At 51.2% G+C, this 26,199-nt stretch overlaps 2 protein-coding genes across 5 annotated transcripts; both read right to left on the reverse strand.

Annotated features, from left to right (window-relative positions):
* Positions 1 to 1,537: 1,537 nt before the first annotated feature.
* Positions 1,538 to 5,614, reverse strand: POLR2G (RNA polymerase II subunit G). Of its 4 annotated transcripts, none has more exons than XM_006113567.4 (8): positions 5,591 to 5,614; positions 4,891 to 5,000; positions 4,433 to 4,592; positions 2,784 to 2,834; positions 2,627 to 2,692; positions 2,297 to 2,368; positions 1,997 to 2,030; positions 1,538 to 1,760 (listed from the first exon to the last, which is right to left on the reverse strand). In XM_006113567.4, exons 1-8 carry the CDS (start codon positions 5,600 to 5,602, stop codon positions 1,747 to 1,749), a joined length of 519 nt encoding a protein of 172 aa, XP_006113629.1. In that variant the 5' UTR covers positions 5,603 to 5,614; the 3' UTR covers positions 1,538 to 1,746. The 4 variants fall into 4 exon arrangements, with proteins under 4 accessions (XP_006113629.1, XP_006113631.1, XP_006113630.1 ...); XM_006113569.5 differs by lacking the exon at positions 5,591 to 5,614 and adding an exon at positions 5,456 to 5,586 and having other exon boundaries at positions 4,433 to 4,572; XM_006113568.5 differs by lacking the exon at positions 5,591 to 5,614 and adding an exon at positions 5,090 to 5,379 and having other exon boundaries at positions 4,433 to 4,572.
* A 5,253-nt stretch (positions 5,615 to 10,867) lies between these two features.
* On the reverse strand, positions 10,868 to 25,903 carry LOC102463517 (5'-3' exonuclease PLD3-like). The gene is made up of 13 exons (XM_075939306.2): positions 25,585 to 25,903; positions 19,548 to 19,880; positions 19,229 to 19,327; positions 17,932 to 18,366; positions 17,237 to 17,427; positions 16,763 to 16,946; positions 16,551 to 16,665; positions 16,242 to 16,369; positions 15,590 to 15,790; positions 15,124 to 15,263; positions 14,518 to 14,683; positions 12,010 to 12,109; positions 10,868 to 11,740 (listed from the first exon to the last, which is right to left on the reverse strand). The coding sequence occupies exons 1-13, from the start codon at positions 25,663 to 25,665 to the stop codon at positions 11,547 to 11,549; spliced, it is 2,367 nt and encodes a 788-aa protein (XP_075795421.2). The 5' UTR covers positions 25,666 to 25,903; the 3' UTR covers positions 10,868 to 11,546.
* Positions 25,904 to 26,199: the final 296 nt, after the last annotated feature.

Here is a 26,199-nt window from a genome sequence, read left to right on the forward strand (position 1 = left end):
CGGGGCTTTATACACGCGACAGGAGGGGCGGAGTCTCTGGGAGCCAAGTGCACAGAGAGCTGCGTAATGGGAGGGGCCGGACGTGGATTTGAAACTCCAACCACGTGGGCGCTCCCCGGCCCCTCCCTCTGAGCGCTAACTTACCCTCTTAATTCCTCCCTCCCCTGCTTGGCTCGCTGCCGCGCTTCTGCATGAAGTGGGAAAGGGCACGTGGCCGCCAGCTGGCGGGGAGGGAGGGGCAGGACTGCTGGGACAGGGCTGCTGGCTCTGTGGTACTTGCTTTGGGCCCTGGGGTTGCTCCCCCAGCTCCAGCTGCCCTTAACTTGCACCTGGTGTCTGCCCTCCCCACACCTCCTAAGGTAGCTTGCTCCCTTCCAGGTCAGACACCACAACCTGGAGTCAGCTCCTGCACCAGTTCTTCAGGAGTGAGGCCCAGGGTGCCACCTGGCAGGGGCTGAGAGAGGTAGAGGCTGTAGAGGGCATAGCTGGAGAGGTGCAGGTCTTGGCCAGTAGCTCCCTGGAGCAGAGCTTGCCCCAAACTCTCTCTCTGTTCTTTCCTGCAGACCCCCCCACTCCTGCAGCCAAGTCCGTCATCAAAGGGCACCCAGCATGCTCTTTAGGATAGGTTGATGCGAGCAGCATGTAGAACTCCATCCATGTGTGGAATAACTTTTTTTACATGCACCAAGGCATGTGCAGATGAACACCACCAGTGGAAACACAGCCAAGCAGCATTTGAACCTCCCCTGGGGGAGCTGCCCAAGCACTCACCTTACAGGGAACACTGCTCACAGACTAGCTAAAGGCAGGGGTGCACAACCCAGTATTCCTGCATTGCTGGATTAGAATAGCCCAGCCTCCCTCCCCAGTGCTAGTCTATCATTTGCCTGTAGCTATCCCTATCTTGCCTTTTAGACTACATCTACTCTGCAGCAGAAGGTCACCTCAAGCTAGAGCAACTCCAGCTACATCAATAACATAGTTGGAGTCAACATCCCTTAAGTTACTGAAGGCTCTATGTCACACAGGGTTGATGGGAGAAACTCTCCTGTGGACTTCCCTTACTCTTCTCATGGGAGTGTGGGGGGGGGCAGGGGGGCAGAGCAACATGACAACTAGAGAATGATCTGTGGTCCATTTGGCAGGTCTTTATTAGACCCCCTAAATCTACTGCCAGTGGTTTGACCTCCCAGTGAGGATCTGGGGTGTGGTGCAGATGTAGCCTTAGGAGTGTCAGCTGGGGGGGGGGGGGATGAACTGCCTGTGTGAATACAGCTCCAGACCATTGCCAGACTACAGCCAGTAACAGCAGCAAGGCTCTCTGGGAAAGGCAGACTGGCAGCTATACAACACATGGCATAAACTAAACAGCCACACAATTGTGCCTCCCTTATTACCCACATGTAAGGCTGAGGCATCACGCAGCCAGAGTGCTGGTGAGCGGGACAGCCCCCTCTGTGCTAAGGAAAGGAAGCCACAAACCCCAGCCAAGGCAGCTGGCCGGCCCTGCTTTGAGGGGTGAAAGACAAAATGCTGCTTTATTAAAACAAATGAACTTTTATTGGAGGTGAAGAAGAAAGTACTGGTCTGTCAGCCACCCTCTGCCCCCAACTCCCAGCTGCTGGGTGGAGGAGAGTGGATCTGTACCCTATAAATACAGCAGTAGGTACAGAAGCTGGCCTGGGTACAGCTCAATTGTTTCCCAGTTGGAATCCCGACATGCAGCAAGAGGGATGGTTTTATATTTCAGCTCACAAGACCTGAGTGAGAAGAGAGAAGGTTGAGATCAAGAGCAGCCAGAGCCCGGACCCACAGGAGGTGCTGTTGATCCCCTGCTCCACACCATTAGCCCATCACAGAGGGGAAATGCCCACACTGTTCCCAGGACACATGTCAAGCACTCTACAGCAGAGACTCACGCCACCCAAACCCAATGTGAACTCAGCCAGCTCAGCCCATCTAGTTACTCCCTCCCGACCCTAGAGAGGAGACTTACCCAGATAATCATCCATAAGGGAACCGATTGCAAACTGCAAACCAAACACAGAGATTAGTGTTGAAACAGAGACGGTGAGTTGCCTCTACCTGAGCAGGGCTGCTCATCCCCAGTATTTTAGCACCCCCTGCTGGAAGAGGCTGGGAATGAATGACCTAGCCCTCTTGCTCTGCTCCCTCTTCCTTGCTGGGAGAGGCTAGGGCTGGATTAGCCATGAGTTCCTGCCCCCAGTTCCATGCTGAGAGCTGTGGATCTACACGCGTGCATGCACCATATTTGAAAGAGGCACCAAAGACTCACAATGTCATTCTTATCCACTCTGGTCCCCACGATTTTCAGCCGGATCTCATCATCCTGCTGGATCACGATGTCCTAGAGACATGCAGCACTAGAGTGAGACCCATTTACAAACTTCCTCCTTTTCTCAGGCAGAGGCCAAAAAGGCTAAACACAGAGTTGCACATAACTCCAGCAAATAAAGCGTGTCTGATATGGAGGAAGTAAAATTCTCCCCACCACCCATGAGCCTGTTCCAGCATCTCCCTTGTCCCCAGCTGAGTCTCTCTCCCTCTCCACGCACCCCCATTACACCACAAGCTCCCCTCAAAACACCATCTACCCAGGACTCACCTCATCCACTGTCTTGTAGCAGGGAGGGTTGGAGTTTGGGTCAAATTCCATCTCGGAGGGAATGGACTGAGAAGAGAACAAGAGTCAGTGAAAAAGGAGCTCTCCATATATCACCCTACCTGCTCCCAAAGCTGCCTCTCCCCAGCACTGTGCTTACGTGTCGAGATATGAAACAGGACATGGGCCCAATTTCGGTGAAGAGTCCAACCTATAGGAAGCAGAAGCAGTGATTCCATTAGCATATACAGGCAGTCCCTGGGTTACGTACAAGATAGGAACTATAGGTTTGTTCTTAAGTTGAATTTGTATGCAAGTCGGAACTGGCTCCAGATTCAGCCGCTGCTGCTGAAACTGACCAGGGGCTGACTACAGGAAGCTGGAGGCAGAATTGCTCTGCCCCCAGCTTCCTGGAATCAGCCACTGATCAGTTTCAACAGCAGCTGAATCTTGAGCCTGGGACAGAACAGCTGGGCTGCCAGGTAGGTCCCTGCAGGACCAACCCGGCAGCACCCCAGCTGCTCTACCCCAGGGTCCACAACAAAAGCCTGGTCTGCTGGGGGGGAGGGGGCACTAGCTGCGCCCTCTCTCCCCCCCAGCAGACCAGGGACATGGGGAGCAAAGCCGCAGCGGTGGCGGGGTCCCGTGCCTCTGAGGCTTTGCTCTGGCAAAGCCTCAGAGGCGCGGGACCCCACCGCCACTGCGGCTTTGCTCCCGGTGTCCCTGGTCTGCTGGAGATGGTCCCCAGCAGACCAGGGGCACCCGGAGCAGCTTTTCTCACCCCGGAGGTCGAGGTGGCAGGACCGCTGCGCTCTGGCCGGTCCCGCTGCCTGCGAGCTCCGGGGCGAGAAAGCCCCATTCGTAAGTGCGGATCTGACATAAGTCGGATCCGCGTAACTCAGGGACTGCCTGTACACATGGAGGTTATCCTGTTCCCTCATCAATAGCTACACCCTCTCCAGCCCCAAGACAGCCACTGCTCACACCCTGGGACTCAGATACTAGTCAGACAGAACAGCCTTCGCACATTCCTCCCAGAGCTGCTTTGGGGTTCCTACATCCTTGGTACAAGGACACCGCATAGTCCCAAGCTAGGGATCCACCCACAGGTTTAGCTACATGAATCACCCTTTCCTTCACCGGCCTTGAAGAGAACAGGATTGTTTGCATTGACACAACCATTGTAGCTCAGCGTTATGACAATGGCTATAATCTGATCTCATGCTTCAGAGCTTCAGCAGAAATCAGGAAGGAATAGTTTCCTCCAAATGCACAATCTGTGTTAGGCTGGGTTCCCCACTGCACTTTCCTCTGAAACAGCAGAGACTGGCCACTGCTGGAAATGGAACACTGGGCATAGTGGGCCAGGACTCTGAGATGGTCCAGAGAACCCTCTTCCTAAATGCCTGGCTTGGGCACCATGCTCAAATTGCCAGACGAGTCAGGAAGGAATTTTCCCCTCCAACTCAGACTGACATGGACCTTTGGAGCATCTTGCTTTCCCTTACAGACCTGCGCATGTAAATCACTTGCTCAAATCATCTGGGCATATCTTGCCAAGTCAATTCCCTGCCACTCTGGGTCCTCGGAGGGGCACTGGTAACTGTTTGGTCTCTCCTGTTCTCTGCCCGGGGCTCTCAACTTTTGAGTTACCACAGGACTCAAGTAATTGGATTCAATGCAGGGGTGTCTGGGTGACTTCTCTGGCCTGTGTTATACAGGAGGGCAGAGGAGATGATATAATGGTCCTCTCATTATATACTCCACAAATTCATACAAATGCACCCCACCCCTGCAGCAATGGCTTACCTTGTTGACCTGTGTCACCACAGCATCCACCACCTCTCCCTTGAAGGGCCGGAAGACAATGGCCTTGTACTTGACAGGGTAGAGCACGAAGCCACGACCCGGCTGGATGACACCTGCCCCAATGTTGTCTATGGTAGTGACTGCAATGACAAAGCCATATCTGGGGGAGAGTGGGAACCAGCTCTGTTAGAGAATTCACAGGCAGAGAACAGGACAAAGAATGAGCTGCAATAGAGGGGACTTCCCCCATTCACCACCAGGGGCTAGGTTCTTCCGGTCCCTCCAAAACAGCAACCCTATCCCCTTCCTTCCATGAATCTGCACCTGTCCTGGATCTCCAACCCACCACCCCACTGCTTCCCAAACCCTCCAAATACATTCCCATCTCCCCCAGCCTTGTTACCTCCATCTCAACCCCGCACAGACCTGTCCCTCCAGACTCTCCTGCCCCTACTCACTTGCCAGTGCAGGTCCCCTCCACCTCTGTGAACAGCTTCTGCTTGACAGTGTTAAGAAGATTGGGCCCAAAGTAGCGTGGATGCAGCAGGATCTCATGCTCCAGGGAGATCTATGAAAAAGGGGAAAAAGGAGAGACCTGTCACTAAGAGGGGAAAGGAGGCAATCCTCAGCCAACCCCTCCCTCCCTTCCTTCCCCACCTCATGGCAGTAAATGATGGGGCAGAACCTCAGTGCCCCTGGGGCAGAGGGAACAGTGGCAGCTGACATCCCTCAATTTGGGGGAAGGTTCCCCCTGGAGCACAGGGAATGGTGCATGCTGGGGCCCTGGAGAGAATCCCCGTGGGGGCAGAGCCAGTAATGCATTCTGGGACTGCAAAGGGGGACAGGAAGGAGGAGGCAGCTGATGCACTTGGGGGTGGGTTGTTTGGAGGGGGGAGTCGAGGAGCAACTGATTCTGGGGTGAAAGGGCTACAAGCACAGCTGAGCCTCAGGGGAAGGATTGCCCAGGCTCTGGCGGGGGGGGGGGGCAGCTGGCCCCCAGAAGGGGGAGAAGATTGCCCAGACCCCTGTCATGGGGAGAGGCTGGCCGCCGGGGGAGTGGGGGAGAAAGGCTGTCCAGGCACTGGCGGGGCATGGCTGGGGCCTGGTGGGGGGGCAGCTACTCCCCAATAGATCTCCTGGGCGGAGACCGTCACTCACGTGGTAAAACATCTTCCAAGAGGCCGGGACCGGAAGCAACCCGCAGTTATCCCCACCCACCCAGGCTCCTTCCTCACTGGCCTGCGACACACAGGTGTACTGAGCATGCGCACCCGAACTGAGCATGCTCAGTAACAGCTGCTGTTGCTGCGGCCCTCACAGGGATTCAGACTCTGCTTCCTGTCGGAATGTGCAGCTTCGCGTGTACTGAGCATGCTCAGTTAGCTCCGCTGGCGCCACTGCCCTTCTCCCTGCCCTCACTTTATGCGTTCTGCCGGCTGCTTTTGGCAGGGAGTTACAAAGGGGGCAAATTGCCGCGCGGGGATGGGCAGGGTCTGAGCAGGGTACAGAAATACATTGACCAGGGTGAGGCAGAAGAGTGGCTGGAGGGGAAAAAGGAAGGGGCGTAGGAACAGGGGTTTAGCTTAGGGAACAGATACTGCCAGTCCCGGAGGGGCGGGGGGGGAAAGGGGATTAATACTTATCCGGGTGGGATGAGCCACATACTCAGTGTGCAAAGACAGGGATGGGAGTATAGAAATGGGGGGTTATTTTCCCTTTCAGGATACTATGTACCTGTGCTGGAGAACAAGGCAGATTCCTCGCTGTGTTCTGAAAGTTACAACTGTCCTAATTCATTGGCTCTCACTGGTAGACCTTCAAAGCGACTCTCTAACTACACTGCTGCATGTTCAGGAGTCTGGATGCTGTAAAATATCAGACATGCAGAGTCTGAGGGAGTGTGTAACACATTTTGAGTATTTAAATGTCTCTTATCAATGTATAGGACTATGTAGCACTTTAAAGACTAACAAGATGGTTTATTAGATGAAGTGGGTCTGGCCCACGAAAGCTCATCATCTAATAAGCCATCTTGTTAGTCTTTAAAGTGCTACATAGTCCTGTATTTTGTTTCAGCTACACCAGACTAACACGGCTACATTTCTATCTCTTATCAATGTATACGTCAACATGAAGTCTCATTACAGTTCATAAATTTGTGTCTTATTTGCTGCTGCAAGTGTTTGAATTGCGCTCCCGTCCTTGCAACCCATTTGTTCCTTTGCAAATGTTATTTCCTTTACTCTGAACACTTCATCATTTACCTATACTATCATTGTGCAATGCATGTCAAAAACCCTGTTTGTTTTTATTTTAATAGCTAATGCTGAAAACTTTGAAGTAAATAGTAGTTACTGGTTTTAGCAATTTTATCTGTGTTTCTATTATAAGGTGCCACAGGACTCCTCGTTGCTATTATAGCACTTGCTATATGTTTTGTACTTTGATTTGTAACTTAGAGGTTTTTATTAAACTTGTGCTATAAAAAGAAAAAAGTAGATTTCTGCTGGGTCTGTTACCTACCAGCTCTTTGTTCTTAGAGAATGAGGGCATAGTCTGTCTGACCCATTAAAGACCTTTTCCCCCGCTCCCACCCCCAGTCTCTGCTTGCACCAAAGCTGATCAAAAGACTTGGAAAATGCAATGAAAAGGCAAGAGAAGATAGATCTAAACCCCTCTGAAAGCTCCCCTAGACTCATGTGCATCACTTCCTTAATATATACAATGGAAACCAGAAAGTCCAAGGCAAGAACTGCATTGAACTCCGGGACCCAAAAAGAATAGAAGCATTGCCTGATGGACATTCCTGTTTCAATTGCTAATGAACTCATGCCTACATGCACCCAGATAAGTAATTGTCAGACCAATTATAGTAACAAGCATTTTATTGGTATCCAAAATATAGGTTGAACCTCCATCACCCTTGGACTGGTGGCTGTAAACAAACTATGGGACCATGGGCAACTGGCCACATCCACAAGTAGACATCTGGCAAATAAAATCATACTGGACCTGGATGTTGCTGGACCAGAGAGTGCCAGAGTAGAGAGGTTCAGTTTGTACTGAAGCTGCTTAATTGTATTATGATGTCCATCTAAGGCACAGAAAAACCTACAGCCTGCGTTAATTTAAAAAACAAAACAACAACAAAAAACAAATCTCTACCCAGGCTCAAGAAAGGGTTCTGATGCTTGGATCCAAATTCTGCATCAGTTCCATTTAAGCAGCATATTGATAGAGTTATCAACCCCCTCTTCCCAGAAGAGTAACCCTAATAAATGAGCATACCCAAATTAACAGGCAGAGCTGGTAACTTGTCATGTGACTAATTTCCTGTCTTGTTTTCAACAATTCATTTCGATTATTTTGCTAATCAAATAGTCAATTTGTATCGACTATTCAATTAGCCAAATAATCAAAATTTTACATCCCTAGAATCTATGCAGAAGAGTGAATGCTTGCTTTTGAAAACATCTTGGAACAAAAAGCAAATTGTTTTGGTTTATACACCAATTTATAATAATATAGCTTTTCAAATTACAAAAAGGCTACGTCTACACTGGCCCCTTCTTCGGAAGAGGCATGCTAATTTCTAACTTTGGAATAGGGAAATCCGCGGGGGATTTAAATATCCCCCGCGGGATTTAAATAAACATGTCCGCCGCTTTTTTTCCAGCTTGGGGAAAAGCCGGAAAAGAGCGTCCAGACTGGCGCGAGCCTCTGGAATAAAGCCCTTTTCCGGAGGATCTCTTATTCCTACTTCAGGTAACTTCAGGTAGGAATAAGAGATCCTCCGGAAAAGGGCTTTATTCCGGAGGCTCGCGCCAGTCTGGACGCTCTTTTCCGGCTTTTCCCCAAGCCGGAAAAAAAGCGGCGGACATGTTTATTTAAATCCCGCGGGGGATATTTAAATCCCCCGCGGATTTCCCTATTCCAAAGTTAGAAATTAGCATGCCTCTTCCGAAGAAGGGGCCAGTGTAGACGTAGCCAAAATGTGTGTATGTGTATTAAGTCAAGGCAAACCTCATCCCTTCAAATTTGCTACCTCTGGACCAGGGGATGTGAACAGCACCTCTGGACTGGTGACAGCTATGCTTGTTGCTTATTCCTCTGAATTTGCTGCCCCTGGATGAGAGGATGTGAAGTGGCAAATGATGCTGGCTAAGCAAATAGTGACATACTATTACCGCTACCAGAAGCAAAATTGGAGGGATGCTGTTCATGTTTCTACACCTGTCCTTCAGAGAAACTAACCTGTAGTTCTGTGCACACGCGTTCCTCAGTGCTCATTGTATAGCTGCACTGGCCAGAGGACTTCACGGGGCGCTCTGGCTCTGGCAGGTGAGAGAGGAGCACAAAAACAGTGAAGGGTGGGGCAAAGAGTGATTGACAGGAGGCGAGTTATACGAAATCCTGTTTTATTAGGTAGTCAGGTACAAAAATAAACTCTGGAAAGCAAGGAACACATGTGCCTGAGTCAGCAGCTCCCGCCCCAGCCTTGTGCAGCCTATTCCCCTGCCCCAATCTGGGAGGGGGCCCTGTAGTTCCTCCCCCAATTCCCTGTCAGAGATTCCCCCCTGTGAGTAGAAGACCTCAGTTCCTCCATCGTTTTCCAATTCACCATCAAAGGGGCCATGAGACCCCCTGTATCAAATCCCTGATCAACACTCCTGGGAGCCAAGCTCAAAGGGTGCTTACGCCAGTATGTCCCAGCTTTCCACTACCCTTCCCTCTGCCAGCACACCCCACTCTCTACCAAATCCCCAACCACCACTTCCCAGTACACAGAAGCACAGGGGTGGGGAAGATCCAGCCCATGGCTCCCTTGCTAGGATCCTAAGTACAGAACCACTCATGATGCTTTAAGCAGCTGGCTGTTCTCTGTTCTGGATGCTGAACAGGGATGGGGAAGCTTTGCGCTCTGCTCCTGCTCCCCTGCAAAACCTCTCAGTTCCCATTGGCTAGTTTCTGGCCAGCAGGATCTGAGAAATTTTGGGAGCAGTGGCAACATGTGAAGCCTTCCTCTTCCCCTCAGCACCAGAACAGAGCCACATGACGTAACCAGGGATTGCAGCAGACGGCAGTGAGGCTGCCTCAGTTTCTTGCAGGGCTGCTGACTAGGAGCCACCTAGGTAAGTGCCTCCCAGCCAGAGCCTGCCTCTGGCACCCCAGCCCCTCCCCCTGCACACAATCTGCCCCAGATCACCATCCAAACCCTCTGCACACCCTTTCCCCAGGTCACAGCTCCCTCCCAGACTCTGCATCCCCTCCCATACCCCTTCTCCAGGCCAGAATCCTCTTTTGCACCCATACCTGCTCCCAGATCCTGCACTGCAAGACCCTGCCCCAGGTCACAACCCTGTCTCTCACCCAACTCCCACATCCTCTCTTGCACCCCAGTCCCCTATTCCAAGCTCCCTTCTGCACCCAGTACCCCCTCCATAGAAGTGCGGCCCTTGACCACTTACCAAATTCTTGGAGTGGCCCTCCCATTAAAAATTATTGCCCACCCCTGCAATAGCATCTTGGTCTGACAGCACCCTGTGCTCAGATCCAAACATGTACGTATGGATTCTGCCCCACACCCTAAGCCCCCTAAGCCACTTCTCTAAGGGTATGTCTACACTACCCCGCTAGTTCGAACTAGCAGGGTAATGTAGGCATACCGCACTTGCAAATGAAGCCCGGGATTTGAATTTCCCGGGCTTCATTTGCATAAGCGGGGAGCCGCCATTTTTAAAACCCCGCTCGTTCGAACCCCGTGCAGCGCGGCTACATGGGGCACGAACTGGGTAGTTCGAACTAGGCTTCCTAGTTCGAACTACCGTTACTCCTCGTGGAATGAGGAGTAACGGTAGTTCGAACTAGGAAGCCTAGTTCGAACTACCTAGTTCGTGCCCCGTGTAGCCGCGCTGCACAGGGTTCGAACCAGCGGGGTTTTAAAAATGGCGGCTCCCCGCTTATGCAAATGAAGCCCGGGAAATTCAAATCCCAGGCTTCATTTGCAAGTGCGGTATGCCTACATTACCCTCCTAGTTCGAACTAGGAGGGTAGTGTAGACATACCCTAAGCAAGTGCAATATCCTCTATGATAAGAAAGACAATAAATGAATCAGCAGCACTGGAAAAAGGGGGAGACCCTTTCTCTGAGTGCTGCCCCAGAAGAGGCCCTCTCTGAGCCCTGTCAGCTGAGATCTTTGGAAGTCTACAGTCCTTGGCACTTGGAGATCAAGATACTGTCATCAAGGGATAGATTAAGACCAAACGTTGTGCATTTAAGTGCCTTTAGGTGGTTGTGCTTTTTTGTTCTTCTAGCAGCTACAGCCACAGTTGTGGCTCCGAGCTATCAGTGCTGCCTGTATCTCTCCACACACTAAACTGTATTCCCCAAATCTAGAAATATCCACATCAGCTCAACAGCTAAATGGCATCACAACTGGAAGGGCCACAGCACAAAGACCCAGGCCCCTGCAATACAGCAAGCCACTTCTAGCCATGGGGCACAGCTGCAACTGGCCCCCCATTCAGTTCTGGGGCAGTGCCACTTTGCACTGGCTGGCAGCTTATGTACTAGTTTTGTTCCTATTTCTTCCAACCACTTCCCTAAGACCTATTTCCTTCTGCCACACGGAGTGCAGGAAGCCAGATTCCAATCCAGCACCTGTGAGTGAGACCCACCTAAAAAAATACCCGTCATGAAACAGGAGACTTTCAGTTCCCAAATAAAATGTAAGGTTAGCGCCTCTCCCTACTAAGGTGCCCATCTCTTCTGGGAGACGGTTTTAGACCCTGAGCCACAGAGCACCCACAGAGTCAGCACATATGCTTGAGCGTCAGCTCATGTCCATGTGCCAGGGCCCCACAACTCAGTTTCAAAATGCTGCCAGGAGGCAAGTACCAAGGCACTAGTGCTGACAGCTACATGCTAGAGCATCTCTCAGCTGCTGCCTTCATTGGTCCTTCTTTGGCTAGTGGGATCCCTCCCAGTGCAGGGGGAGCAGAAGCGGTCTAGTGCAAGCTGCCACAGCGCTGGGTTTCCAAGGGAGGCTGCAAATGTACATCCAGCTGAGGAGGGGTCTTGAACCTGGCCCAGCTGTCGGGTGAGAAGCTACCCTCAGTTCTTGGCCGCACAGCTGGGCTTGCGGCTGAGTGCCTGTGAGTAGGCAGAGCTCCAGTCCCGGTGGAACACAGCTTCCAGCTCCTCCCGCAGGGTGAGCTGGGAGGCTCCTGGGGCAGCCTCACTCTGGTTAATGATCAGCCCCACCCCTGCAGTGTTGGTGAAGTAATCCTCTGACCAGTTCGAGGTGCCTGCCAGGAGAGGAGCAAAGGTCAGCTTGTGGGTAATCAACACTGACTTATTCAAGGGCCCCATCCTGGCTTCTGCTTTTCCTCTACTGTTACCCACTAAACTCCACTCCCCTCCCAGTTCTGAGGATAGGACCCAGGAGTCCTGGCTCCTAACATTCACTGGCCTTAAGATCTTGTAATTGTTCCCAGTGATGGCTTCCCTGGCCCCCTTGGTCCATGATTCCAGCCGCTGGGCTGATCCCTTACCCCCAGGTTAGGGAGGCACATACCAATGTAGGCCAGGCGGTCAGTCACCATGTACTTGTTGTGGTTGACACGGGAGAAAGGAATGAGTTTCTGCTTGGCTGATGCAGGGACAACAAAGAGTTTCTGAAAGAGACAAACACAAAGTCATCTCTGAGCCCTCAGGTCCAGCAGATCCCCTGGTATAGCCTACTACACAAGGTTTAGGTTAAGAAATAAGTACAAGTTAAGCTAAATTAAACCCAAAACCTCAATGTAGAGGACTATGAGAAACTGATGTTGCTAGTGTAAGGAAGTTAGAGATAAGGTGGAGGTACCGTGTTATGAGAAAGTTACACAACCTTGTTATTGTTATGTTGTGCTTACAACTAGTTTGACCAAGACTTATAATAAATGTTTTCTAGAATTGTAAATGCTTTATTAAAATGCTTTCTATATTTATGGAAAGGACATTAGTGCAGATGCTAATTTAAATAACATGTAAAGCAAAAGGCCAATAAAGAGATGGGGGGAATATAATTAAGGTAATGGACAGGTTAATGTTAATTAATATTGCAATAGATTATAAAAAGAGTAGTTTTGCTAAATTGCAAGACAGCTTCAATGAATGTTGAAAGGTACCATTAGTTCCAGGTTTATGAGGCTGTACTTCGCTCTGATGTCAGAGGACTGATCACTCACCGATACACTATTTCAGCTTTGGGCACCGATACACTATACTTCAAATGCCACAGCAGCACAGCTGCATCAATAGAGTTGCACCATTGTAGAGTTTCAGCAAAGATGCTATTATGCTGATGGAACCATAGGTGCTGGAACTGGAGGTGAGGGGGATGCTGTAGCTCGAAGTGGTTCCCATTATATACAGGATTTATAGTTTGATTCCATGGACCACAGCACCCCAACTATAAAAATTGTTCCAGCATCTCTGGATGGAATAGCTTCTTCCGTCGATATCATTAATCCACCTCCGTAAGAGGCTATGTTGATGGGAGAAACCCTCTTGTTGACATCACACTGTACATCAAGGGTTAGGTCAGTATAACCGCATCACTGGGGGTGTACATTTTTCACACCCGAGGAATGTAACGATAGCAATGTAAGGTTATAGTATAGACCTGGCCTAAGATTGTAGTATTGTGTAAGTAATAATAGTGTGTCTGGGCTTAACTAATGATTTTTCTTTTTTAACAACAAATAGTCTAGTAGCACCTAAAAGACTAAATAGTTACAAATTAAATAGCTCTTGTAACTATTAGTCTTTAAAGTGCTACTAGACTATTTGCTTTTGCCTGTTACAGACTAACTCGGCTACCTCTCTGAAGATTATTTACTCACTGTCTCTCTTTTTTTCTCTCCCCTCCACTTTTTTTCCTTCTTCCTCTTCCTCCCTCCTTCCCTTATTTATTCTTGGATCTGGACTTCCAACACTCCTGTCATCTGAAGAAGTGGGTTGTGCCCACAAAAGCTCATGATATCATCTATATGTTTTGTTAGTCTTTAAGGTGCTACTAGACTATTCATTGTTTTGTAAGTTTTTCCTGTTACACACTAATTCAGCTACCCCTCTGAAGCCTTTTTTTCTTTTTAAGAAAGTCTGGTTATGGCATTCAAAGTGTTACCTGGAGGTCTTCTGCTAAATACATTTTCTGTAACTGAAACTGAAAACTAAGCGGGGTTTTATTGTACCTTAGCTTTAACAACTTAATATTACCTGGGAACTTTTCAATACAAAGATTACAAAAAGATTGCCGGCAGATCTAGAGAAGTGATTATCTCCCTTTATTCGGCTCTGGTGAGGCTATCTGGAGTATTGCGACCAGTTCTGGGCCTCCCACTATAGAAAGAATGTGGACACATTGGAGAGGGTCCAGCGGAAGGCAACCAAAATGATTACGGGGTTGGAACACATGACCTACAAGGAGAGGTTGAGGGATTTGGGCTTATTTAGTCTGCAGAAGAGAAGAGCGAAGGGGGATTTGATAGCAGCCTTCAACTTCCTAAAGGGAGGTTCCAAAAAGGATGGAAATAGGCTATTCTCCGTAGTGACGGATGGAAGACCAAGGAGCAATGGTCCCAAGTTACAGTGAGGGAGGCCTAGGTTGGATATCAGGAAAAACTATTTCACTAAGAAGGTGGTGAATCACTGGAATGAGTTACTTAGGGAGGAGGTGGGATCTCAATCACTAAAGGTTTTTACGTCTTGGCTTGACAAAGCCGTGGCTGGGTTGATTTAGTTGAGATTGGTCCTGCTTTGGGCAGGGGGCTGGACTTGATGACCTCCTGAGGTCTCTTCCAGCCTTAGGATTCTATGCTTCTATGAAAAGATTATACAGATGGTCTGTGACCCCTGGCCAATGCAGGGCACTGATACAGAGGGAGCTCCCAACACAAAAGGCCTCTCCCCAAGTCCCCTTGCTTCCTACCAGCTGGCCCCTGGACTGAGTCATGGAGAGGAAAAGTCACTTCAGGTCCCAGCCATTCCCAGCCCCGGGAACTTCAGCCTCCTAATTCTGCCCCACTCCAGGACTCACCACTTCGATGGGGCAGCCTAGAGGCTCCTGGCTGAGGACACTGAGCGATTCCAGGAACAGGAACATGGACTGGTCCGAGTGCTGCCAGCAACTGATGAGCAATCTCACCTTCACACGCCTGTTGCAGGCAGCAGCGCGCAGTGCGTCATCAATGACTGGCCAAAACCTGGAGGGCAGCCCAAGGACAGTGGGTCAGGGGTTGGGACCCAACAGTTCCCTAGCCATCGCCCCCTAAATGCCCAGATCCTGGGCCCCAGCCCTCAAGCCACAGTCCCCCTGGCTCAGAGACCCCCATTTATCTTACTTTCTCCCCAGCCCAGCCCTAGATCATAGCCCATTGCTGTGTCCCATCCCCTGCCTTTGTCCAGCTCACCAGGAACAGCCCCCAACTTGCCCATCCCTAGCCATTAATCTGACATTGTGCCAGCCTGTGTCTGATCCTCTCTCTCTTCCCCACCCTCACTGTCTGCAGCTCCCAGGTTGTCCATACCACCAGCATCATGCAGGAGGGTAGCACGGGATTCCTGGCTAGGTCTAGAAGGGGCAGTGTGAGGGGAGCTGGCTGCCTGAACTCCACCTCCTGCCTGCACATCCTCTGGTTCCCACCTCTTGGGCTGGCAGAAGGTGCACTGGGGCACATAGTCCATCACTGAGATGTAGATAAAGGCCTGGGCATCCTGGATGGTGCTGACAATGGCCGTGAGGTCTGGGGTGCGGCCTGTGGAGCAGAGGGCGGGAGGAGAGCTCTGCAACCCAAACAAATACAGGTATAGAGACAGGCAGGTCATGTCAAAGCACAGAATCTAGGAGCCAAACCACATCAGGGTCAGGCTGTGTCACAGCACTGACTCTGGGGAGGGGGTAACAGGACCTCTCAGGGCAGAGAGAGGCCCCTGGAAAGGCAGCCATCTCCAGGGCTTGGATCCAGCCCCTGTGCCAAGATGCTGCCCCCTCCAGCAGTGCTAGCAGGCAATGGCTCCGCTGTGGGCACCAGAATGACAGAGGAGGTGTCAGGACCAGGAAACAGCCACGATGAGCCACTCAGCCTGACAGAGCCCATATGGACACTTACAGAGAGGTACAGTTCTGCACTGCTGCCACTGAGCTGCAGCTTCAGGGGGTGGGTTAGGCTGGACTGCGCGGAGACATAAGCCGGCCACGTCTTGGGGAGCGAGGCCCCCTGCCCTCCCAATGCCTGATACATGGTGAAGATCCGATGCAGGTCACTGGCCACACAGCTGCAGTTGTAGAGCACAGCACCCAGCTCCTTCACCTGCAAGACAAGGTGTTTGGGAACAGGGCGCAGCAAACGAGACATGGCCCCAACTCCAGCAGGAGACCCCGGCTGAACTGGAAACCTCAGGGACCCAGGAGAGTGAGTGAGGAGCCTGTGGAGAGCCAGCCTCACCATCCAATGCCCAGCTCCAGGCCTCACCCTGTCCTACAAGGACCCAGGAGAGTGAGCCCAGCCCCTGGGGGCACACCTCCCCTCTTCCCACCCTCCCCCTAGTGCCAGCCCCTGGGGGCACACCTCCCCTCTTCCCACCCTCCCCCTAGCGCCAGCCCCTGGGGGCACACCTCCCCTATTCCCACCCTCCCCCTAGCGCCAGCCCCTGGGGGCATACCTCCCCTCTTCCCACCCTCCCCCTAGCGCCAGTCCCTGGGGGCACACCATGCCTCCTCCCATAACCTTCCCTCTGTTCACCCCCTCCCCACTGTGGTACCTGCGTCAGTGAACGCCAGTCCATGTTGGCACTGCCAATGTAGATGTGCTTGCTATCCACCACCCAGAACTTGGTGTGCACAATCCCTCCAGTCAGGCTCTCCAACGCCACATACTTTATGTCTGCACCTGTGGGGAGCATCAGCAGAACAATGGCCATCACACAGAGATATCCCTTCCCACTCTCTCAGCCTTGCTATCCCAGCCCAGCTGGGTGGGGTCTTGTCTGCTCCTTTCCCAGGACTGACATTTCCCCATATACTACTAACCCTAGGCAAGCTTGCGGGGACTGTCCCAACCCATATGTTACCTTTGCTGGCCAATTCCTTGGTGTCCTGGTCTGACTTCTGAGGGCCATTCACAGCAATGCTCAGCTTGATGCCCCGAGACGGCAGGTCCCGCAGCTTCTCCAACACTTGCCTGCCCTGCAGGGAGCAGCATAAGTGTTACAGCTTAGCAATCACTTCCACCTCCCCCAGAACAGGAGCAGACCAGGGCTCCCTCTGCCTGCACTAAGCCAACCTGCCAGGATGAGGTTTCTTTCTCCTGCGTGTCTGAATCACGGAGTGTGAAGTAGAAAGCAGCGATGTCCACAGAATGGTTGGCTGCATCCAACAGATCCATCCAGGCCTGGAAAATGGGGAGGTGGCGGGGACTGGAGGGGCTGTAATCCAGGCCCACAGGGATGCTTTCCACTAGCACCAAACTGCAGCGGTCACAGAGGGAGAGCAGAGATGGGGGTTAAGAGACAGATACTTGAACAGTGGTACTGGGGGCATCAGTACTTACCAGAACAGAGACTAGAACGAAAGTCAGTTCCCCTTCACTCCAAGCATCTGCTAAGACAGAGGGAAAGCACAAGCCGTCTGCTACCATTGCAGCCTGTGCTGTCACCATGTGCTCCTGTTTGATTATCTACAGATCTGTGCTGTCACTAAGCCCTTGCTAATGCCCACCACTTCCATGTGACAGCCTGCCTCCCGCAAGATCCCTTACCTGCACTGTGAGCTGCATGCCTCCTCCGGGTCTCTCCACAGGATGGCTACATGACTCCAGGCCAGTTGCCACTGGCCCATAAGCCCCAGGACAGAGACAGGGCTGCTGTGCTCCCACAGGAACCAACCAGAGATGCCCAAGATGAGCAGGAAGGGAAGAAGGATGCAGCAGGTGGAGGAGAAAAAGAAATGCTAACAAGAAAGAGAATAGCACTTAGTGGGATCCCTGCCTCGGGCAGAAACTAACACAAAAAGGGACACCTCTCCAGGAGCCCCTTGGATAGGACAAAGCCTGGTTGAACCAGGTCTGTTCTCTTCCAAGTAGCAGAGTCCAGAATCTGGTGCTGCAGGAAAAGGTTGCTGCGCACCATGCTCTCATGGCAGGGACCATTCCAGCCAGCAATGATTGAGCCAATGATGCCCTCTCACACGCCCTGAGCCTGCTCCCAGCCAGTGTGAGAAGGCAACTCTGGGCTCTTACTTCCCTGCCTGTGACATTAGGGTACAGGTCTGAGGGGAGCTGCCATGACTGTTAGGCAATGGGGCAACTGTTTAAAGGGAGACTCCGCTTGGCACGCAATGGGGAGAGGCACTGGGACAAGGAAGGGAGCCTGGTACTACAACTAGACATGGAAAGGGAGCTCCGCACCTGGACTGCTCTGGCACTCCAGTGCAGAAGTGTGGCTCTTCCTTTACCTTGTTCTGCTTCCTTGGACTCTTAGGGCTGGGAGCTGGTGGCTTGAGTGCTGCAGTTTTTCTCCACATTGCCAAGCTCGATGTTCCAGAGGCAATGCTCTGCATCCTTGGAGTATCTGTCTCTGTCAGACCTGGTGTCCCAGGTGCCACGCTCCGCAGCTTGAAAGTTTCACTCTGCCATCCAGGAGTGCTGATCTTCGTCCTGTCCTGCAATGTGGGGGCCTTACCCTGTAGTCTAGGTTGACTGCTGGTTGCCCCACCTTGCAGCCAGAGGGCAGTGCCCTGCAGCCTGGGGGTGTTGCTGGCTGCTTTGCCCTGCAGCCTGGGTGCTGTGAGCTCCATGACAGCAGTTGTCTCTGAGCCAGGCAGCGCAGTCTCCAGCACCTGTAGTTGGTCTCTCTCATCTCTGAACTCTTGCCAGTCCAGGTTTGGATTCTACAGTGGGAGACAGCCAAGCCAAAAGGCAATCCTTAACAGAGAGGCAGCTCCCACCCCCAAGCATTATCCCTCAGCTGCAAGCATAAGAATGAGCTAAAATGGCACTGAGCAGCAGAGGGGTTTTAGTTGGAGGGAGGAGGCTGCAGGGCCTGAGTCCTGGGATCAGCCACTATCTATACTAATAGTGATAGAATTGTAGCCGTGTTAGTCTGGTGTAGCTGAAACAAAAAACAGGACTATGTAGCACTTTAAAGACTAATCTTGCTACATAGTCTTGTTTTTTGTTTTATCTATACTAATGAGAGGGTTTGTTACCCAGCCACAGTGAGGCTGCTCCACTCTGCACCTACAGTGGGCTGGCTGGCATCGGCAGGAGCTTCTAATATGTGTATAACCCGTCTCATGGGAGGGCCAGACTGGATTCAGAGGACAGGGAATGGGATACAAGCCAGGACTCGCACTGCTAAAGTGCCCTGACTCTGATCCAGCCCCAAAGCGGAAGGACTGGCTGGCTAAGTCAGATGGGCCACAGGATAAGGGCCTTTCACTGCTGGGTGGCATCAGCTCCAATCCAGCCTCAGCACTGGGGGGAAACTAGTTGGCTCAGGAAGCTGGGGAATGGGACACAGTGTCTTTTCTCTCTAGGTGATGCTGGCTCTGATCCAGCCCCACCCACATCAGTAGTGACTGAAAGCCATTCTAAGTTGGTAGCTATTTGTTGACCCCAGTGCATCAGGCAGATGTCCCAGTACAACTATTGCTGACTGCGGGCAGCCTCAGCACAGCACATCCCTCTCACCATTGGGGGGATCCACGAGGGCTGAAGCAGAGGGGCTAGAGAAGGAAGAGAACACACTACCGCTTTCTCTCCTGAGCTCTCATTTAAGGTGGGGAAAAGCTCCTCCTCTTCTTCATCCTCCTCTGAGATCTGCAGCCTCTTCAGCCTCACACAGGGTGACTGGAAGGAAAACAGAAATAGCCAGATATCAGCTCTGCAGTTCTCACAGCCCATGAGAGTCTCTGCATGGGGCTAATGGAGCCAGCGGACCATCAGGGTAGGTCTGATCAAACCTCTGATCCCGGTGAAACACTTGGAGGGCTAAGCCAACCAGTAACACCTTGGGAGAAGGAGGGAAGGGATGACCCCAGACCCAGACATACAAACCAGAGTGACTCACCAAGGGGGCATCTTGGTCTAGAGCTGCCCACCCACTGCTTCTGGAAGGCTCCACCCTTGCTGCTTGCTTCTTGGAGAGGCCTCTCTTCATTGCAGTCCTGGTGGGTTCATCCTTTAGCGGGAGTAGTGGAGGCTCCCTGGCTAATACTGGCAAGGGCTCCATGGCTGGTCCAGCTGAGGGCTTCATGGCTGGCACGAGGGTAGGGTTGCTGGCCGGAGTGGGTGATGGATCCCGGGTTAGCGTGAAATGTAGTTTATGAGCCTTGATACTTGCCCGGGGCTGCAGGATAAGGGGAATGCCCCCTCCCTCAGAACTGGTCTCTTCTCTCAGGACCTGTAGAGGAGTATGGGGCCCTGGTTAATATTCCACTCTCAGGTAGAGCAGGAGCTGGACACTGACACTGGGAGGACTGCTGAGCTACCTACATCCGCAGGCTCAATTTCATCATTAGAGGTTACAAATTAACAAAGGATTGTAATTTACAGTCCTGTCAATCTTCATGCCATTTGGCACTTTGCCTAAAGCCTCAGCTCCTGGAATCCTGTGATTCTGTAAGAATTGCAGCTTGCTCTTTAAAAAAGAGTGTTTCTAACCTTGATTTTGATCTGAGGAAGTGGGTCTGGCCCACGAAAGCTCATCATCTAATAAACCATCTTGTTAGTCTTTAAAGTGCTACATTGTCCTGCATTTTGCTTCAACTACCCCAGACTAACACGGCTACATTTCTATCACTATTCTAACCTTCATGATTGCAAAGGAAAGCTTGAAAGCATGGCCTAGATGTGCCCCTAACAGTCCCTAGAAGTGAGCCTGGTATGACCCTAAAGGCTCAAATGAAAAAGAATATACATTTTTTCTTGTTTTTAAATGTCATTATTTCTTGGGGCCAGTCACAAGTGAACTGATCCTTTACTGAGGAGGAGGGGCTGAGTCTCACCAGTGCTAAATTTAGCCTACTTCCCCAGGTGATGGGAATGACACCAGGGGACTTTGATGACAGCATGTACCTAGAAACCAGGTTGAGGAACATAAGGGCAGTCACTGAGCAGGGGTGCCATCTCAGATTTTGGTGGGGTGAGGGCAACCTGTGCTTGCCATGATGGGGGGAAGGGTGAGAGCATGAGAGTAGACTAAGGGTACGTCTAGACTACATGCCTCTGTCACCAGAGGCATGTAGATTAGGATACCAGACATAGTAAAATGAAGCAGCGATTTAAATAATCGCCGCTTCATTTAAATTTACATGGCTGCCGCGCTGAGCCGACAAACAGCTGATCAGCTGTTTGTCGGCTCAGCGCGATAGTCTGGACGCGCGGGTGGCAACATTAAAGGTATTTGTCGACCACCCAGGTATACCTCATTCCAGGAGGCATACCTGGGTGGTCGACAAATACCTTTGATGTCGACACCCACGCGTCCAGACTATCGCGCTGAGCCGACAAACAGCTGATCAGCTGTTTGTCGGCTCAGCGTGGCAGCCATGTAAATTTAAATGAAGCGGCGATTATTTAAATCGCTGCTTCATTTTACTATGTCTGGTAGCCTAATCTACATGCCTCTGGCGACAGAGGCATGTAGTCTAGACATACCCTAAGTGACACCGGTTAGCCTTAATATTTTAATATATATTCTTACTTTGTTACTAACTGCAGAGAGTAACAGGACTCCTGGACTCTATCTCAGCTCTGGAAGGGTGGTGGGGTCTAGTGGGTTACATCAGGGGACAGCTATATTTGGGCTTTATATAAGAACACCAGAATAGCCATACCGGGTCAGACCAATGGTCCATCTAGCCCACTATCCTGTCCAACAGCGGCCGATGCCAAGTGCATCAGAAGACATGAACAGAAGAGGCAAATCTTCAAATGATACATCCCATGTCGCCTATTCTCAGCTTCTGGCAAACAGAAGCTAGGGGCACCATTCCTTTCCATTCTGGCTAGTATCCTCCTTGAACTTATTTTGTTCTTGTTGGAACCCTGTTGTAGTTTGAGCCTTTCCATCACCTCCTGGCAAAGAGTTCCACAGGCTGACAGTGAAGAAATTATTTGTTTTGTTTGTTTTAAATCTGCTGCCAATATATTTAATTGGGTGAGCTTCTTGTGTTGTTAGTGAAGGAGTAAATAACATTTCCTTATTCTATTTTTCCACACCATTCATGATTTTCTAGACCTCCAACAGATCTCCCCATCCTTTAGTCATTTCTTTTCCAAGATGAAAAGTCCCTTTCTCGTTAAGATCTCCTCACATGGAAGCTGTTCCTTACCCCTAATAATTTCTGTTGTCCTTTCTGTATCTTTTCCAAATCCAATATAACTTTTTAAAGATTGGGTGACCTCCTCCATGCAGTATTCAAGATATGGACATACCATAACTAGGGATGTGAAAAAGCATTTTTTTGTAAACGTTTGGCCACTGAAATTTTCAGCAATTACACATTTGCATGTGGAGGGAAGGAGGCAGCTACACAGAAGCTGGTGCGCACGGGGAGCCAACTTTTAAGCTGGCTCCCTGAGAGCACTGGCTTCCATGGAGCCACCTGTCCCTTCCTTCCAGCACTGCTGCCTCAAGCATGGAGTCAGTGGGCGGGGTTAAGGGCAGGCAGGAGCCAGTTTTCGAGATGGAGCCACCTGCCCCACCCCACACACTGCTGTTTCAAATACATAGGCAGGAGCCAGTCTCATGGGGAACTGGCTTTTAAGCTTGCCTCCCCACCCCATGCTCCTGTTTCTGTATCAGTAGCAGCAGAATGAGGGGACAGGCAGCCAGATCCCTACATGTATCGGCTCCCATTCACCTCTCCCCATGCTATTCTCTCTGATGCAAAGGCAGCAGCTCAAGGGGGCAAGCAGCCTCCGAGGAGCCGGTGCTCACAGGGAGACTGCTTAAAAGCCAGCTCCCCATAAGCACCAGCTCCCACCTGCTCCCCCACCCTGCACTGCTGCCTCTGATACAGTGCTTTGCAGAAAAGCGTCTGTGCCAATCTAGACGCTCTTTTCCGCAAATGCTTTTAACGGAAAAACTTTTCTGTTAAAAGCATTTGCGGAAAATCATGCCAGTCTACATGTAGCCCAGCTGTCAGATTGTTTGATGTGAGATTGAAGATAAAATGAGAAAGTGGCAGGGCCTGAAGCCAGACTGTAACCCTACTACCTGGTCTGCATCCTGAATGGTTAATATTTTGGGTGTTGTCCAATACTGGATTTACAACAGTGAGATCTTGTGCCTCAGGGTAACAAATCATGAAAGAGGGTACTTAAACCTCTCTCCTAATGGTGTTGGGTGTGAGACTCCCTTCAAAGTACCTCAAGTCCCAGGTGAGAAATTGTCCTTTCAAGTTATTCTTGGCAGAGGGGTGTTTTCTTAGTAAGATGAACTTTGATCACTTTTTGCTGTTGATTTTTTTTTCCTCTTAAAACTTCACCCCTAGTTCACCTGCAGGCACAAGAAGAGCAGGCTCTACAGGCACAAGAAGAGCAGATGGTTTTGTGACAACAAGTGGCAAGGAAGTGAAACCTGACTGAGCAGGGAGGGGGTTTTATTGAGGCTGTTGAAAACCCACAGTGGATTGCTGATGCTTCTTTCACTCCAACATTATGGGTTAGAGGGAACTCTAACGGGGCATAAGGAAGCAGTGCAATAGTGGATAGATCACTAGATTACAGTCAAGTCTTGGGTCTGCCAAAGACTTGTTTGTGGGTAAATCTGTTTCCCCTCCCAGCCTTTTCTAGTTACAGCACGAAGTTCTCCATGGTAGGGAGTAGTTCTTACTGTGTGTTGATAAAGCACCTGTCTCTGCAGAGCCCTAATCTTGACTGGAGTCCAGACAATAGTATGTCATAGATATAAGGGCTGGAAGGTACTGGCTTCCTGCATAGCACAAGCCAGCAAACCTTATACAGTAGTTCCTGCCTCAAGTCCAGAACTAGAGCTAGCAGGAAATTTTGGCCCAAAAATGTTAAAACTCCAACTGATCCTGAAAAGCTATTATGTTTAATGAATTTCCTGCTTTGTCAAGGAAGATAGATAGGTTTGGAAGTTGCTGAAGTATCCCACTTTCAAAACTAAGTTCATGTACACTAAAAAAAGTTGGAAGAAGAAAGTCACAGTTCTCAGAAGGAAACTATAACGCAAAGCAAAAAACAGTTAACGACTATGGCCTGATCCACAACCTGTTGAAAGTTGAAAATTCTCAAAATAATTTCTCAGTCAACTGTACCCCATAACTTCTAGTTGTGCAAAAGCAGAACTCCTAGAAAGATGACCCAAGCAAAATGTAAAGGCTATAGATGATGAGCAGTTCATGATGATGCTGGGCAAATTGTTCAGATGGGCAGAGTGGAGAGAAAAGGGGGGGACCCTCACAGGTTTTTTATATCAGAAATGATAAGACACAAAAACCTGTAGGAGAACATTTTAACCTACTTGGGCACTCATTAATGGATTTACCAATAGCCATTCTTCTACAAAGGAATTTCAAAAATCAACTACAGAGAAAGACTGCAGAATTGGCCTTCCTATGCAAATTTGGCACACTCACTCATGGCTTTGAACAAAGACATGAACTGGATGATAGGATTGTTAAATATCGGTGAATTGAATAGTCAAGTAACCTCACAAATTATCGGTTAGTCTACTACAGTATTCTATAGTCCCTGGGAGAGGGGTCAGCAGCATGTGCACCTCACTCCTAAGGAGCCCCCTGCCATTCCATGCTGCTGCCTCTGTATCAGAGGGGGAGGGGGAGAGGGGAGAGGATCTGAGCTCCTGGACCCAGTTTGAGCCATAACTGAGCCCGGCTGCCTGCATGGCTCCTAATACACTTTAAAAACACAGCAGGGGGAGGGCCCGAACCCAGGACTCAGCTGGGCTGCCTGCTTGGTTCATAATACATTTTAAATGCAGAGCCATAGCAGGGGTAGGTCCTGGACGCATCGCAAGCCGAGACTGAGCAGGGCTGCTAGCCAGCCTGCTAAAAAATTTACTGGCAGTGGTAGAGGGGGAAAATGTGTGTAGTAGTCTATAGCATTAACCTATAAGCTTTTGCTTATCAGTTAACTGACTACACTATTACATCCCTACTGGATGAGCCACTATAAAACCTGCTTTCCTTACATTCAACACCCAATTGACATCAAAAGCTAATTATGAGACACTTCCAACCCACTTAATTAGCCTCATTAGTATGGGCACTACAATTGACAGGTATGCCCCCTTTTTCTGTAATAAATTGTGAGGGGTCTCCCTTTTCTCTCCAGTCTGCTCAACTGAGGAAGTGGGTTTTGCTCACAAAAGCTCATTATAGCATAAATAGATTTGTTAGCCTCTAAGGTGCTACAGGACTACTCCTTATTTTTTAAAGTTACAGACTAACACTGGCTACCCCTCTAAAACTGTTGAAAGCGAGTCTCTTTCAGTTTGAGTCACTTTTTTAGTCTGAGGGTCTTCAGCTCCCACCCACTGCCTTTGACAGCTGAACTAAAGAGCCCTCTGCTGTTAGAACTCCCCTCTCTACGGTTACAGATTGTCATCAAGTCACCTCCGCTTTTTCTTGGATTAATAAATAACTGCCTGCAGCAAGAGCCTGGTCTGCACCTAAAACTTAGCTTGATCTAGCGGCCGCCCCCGGGCCTGTGAAACCTCACAGCCCGAGAGACACAGATACGCGGACCAAAGCCTTGGACCAGACACCGCCAGGTGACAGACGGAGCCCTTCGGGGGAGCCGCAGCACGCGGGGATGCCCCAGCCGGGGAGCTGCACCCCTGCCGTCGTAGCGTCGGCCGACGCAGCCTTCATCAGCTTGGCTCTCTCGCCCCCCGCTGCACTCGGCCAGCGCAGCCCACACCCGGGACCCTGCTCCGTGCCTCGCCCGCCGGGCGGTAGCAGGCTGGCCGGGGGAACCGGGGGTCGGGGCTCTCGCCGTCTCGCGCTACTGAGCGCCAGCTTGCTCCGGGCGCGGTGCCTGCCCCGCCGCCCTTTCAACCCAGTGAGGGGCCGGGGCCGCCCTGCCCGACCCGCTGGGCTCCCCGCTCTCACCGGCTCCTCCGCGCCGCCCTGCGCCAGGCGCACGGAGCGCCTCACGGGAGTCCCCGCTCGCGGCGCCCCCCGTCTCCTCATGCCCGGCGATTGGCGCGGAACGAAGAGGCGGGCGCGGTTCCCGCGCACGTTGACATTCAAACCCCGGGGCTGGTTTGAAATGACAGCGGGCGGGGGGCAGGCTAGGGCCCGCGGCTCCCCCTGGCGGCGAACCCCGGCGCTCTGGGGGCCAGGCGGCGCCTCTCGGCCAGCGCAGCCAGGGAGGGGCCGGGACACGCGCCGGGCCCAACGAGTGGCCAGGGACAAGCGAAGGGAGGAGCGCAGCGAGCAAACAAACCCACCCTCCTCCCCCAGCGAAACTATGCCCGCGTCGCTCACACTGCCCCCTTCACGCACACGCCTCTCCGTGGGTACTGTGGAGACCGAAGTCCCTCCCCCTTACGCGAAATGATTAATTCACCAATCAGCAGTCGGGATCAGTGGAGTGACACAACGCATTGACCAATCAATGGGAAGGATCGGTTCTGACACTAGCTCGTTGAGCTGTCTGGAAGTCGGAGGGATGAGCTGGCTGGAAATCGGCCAGTCAGCAAGCGGAGCGTGAGCGTGACAGCA

Source organism: Pelodiscus sinensis, chromosome 11 (assembly GCF_052426305.1).
Source record: "Pelodiscus sinensis isolate ZL-2025 chromosome 11, ASM5242630v1, whole genome shotgun sequence".
Taxonomy (NCBI): domain Eukaryota; kingdom Metazoa; phylum Chordata; order Testudines; family Trionychidae; genus Pelodiscus; species Pelodiscus sinensis.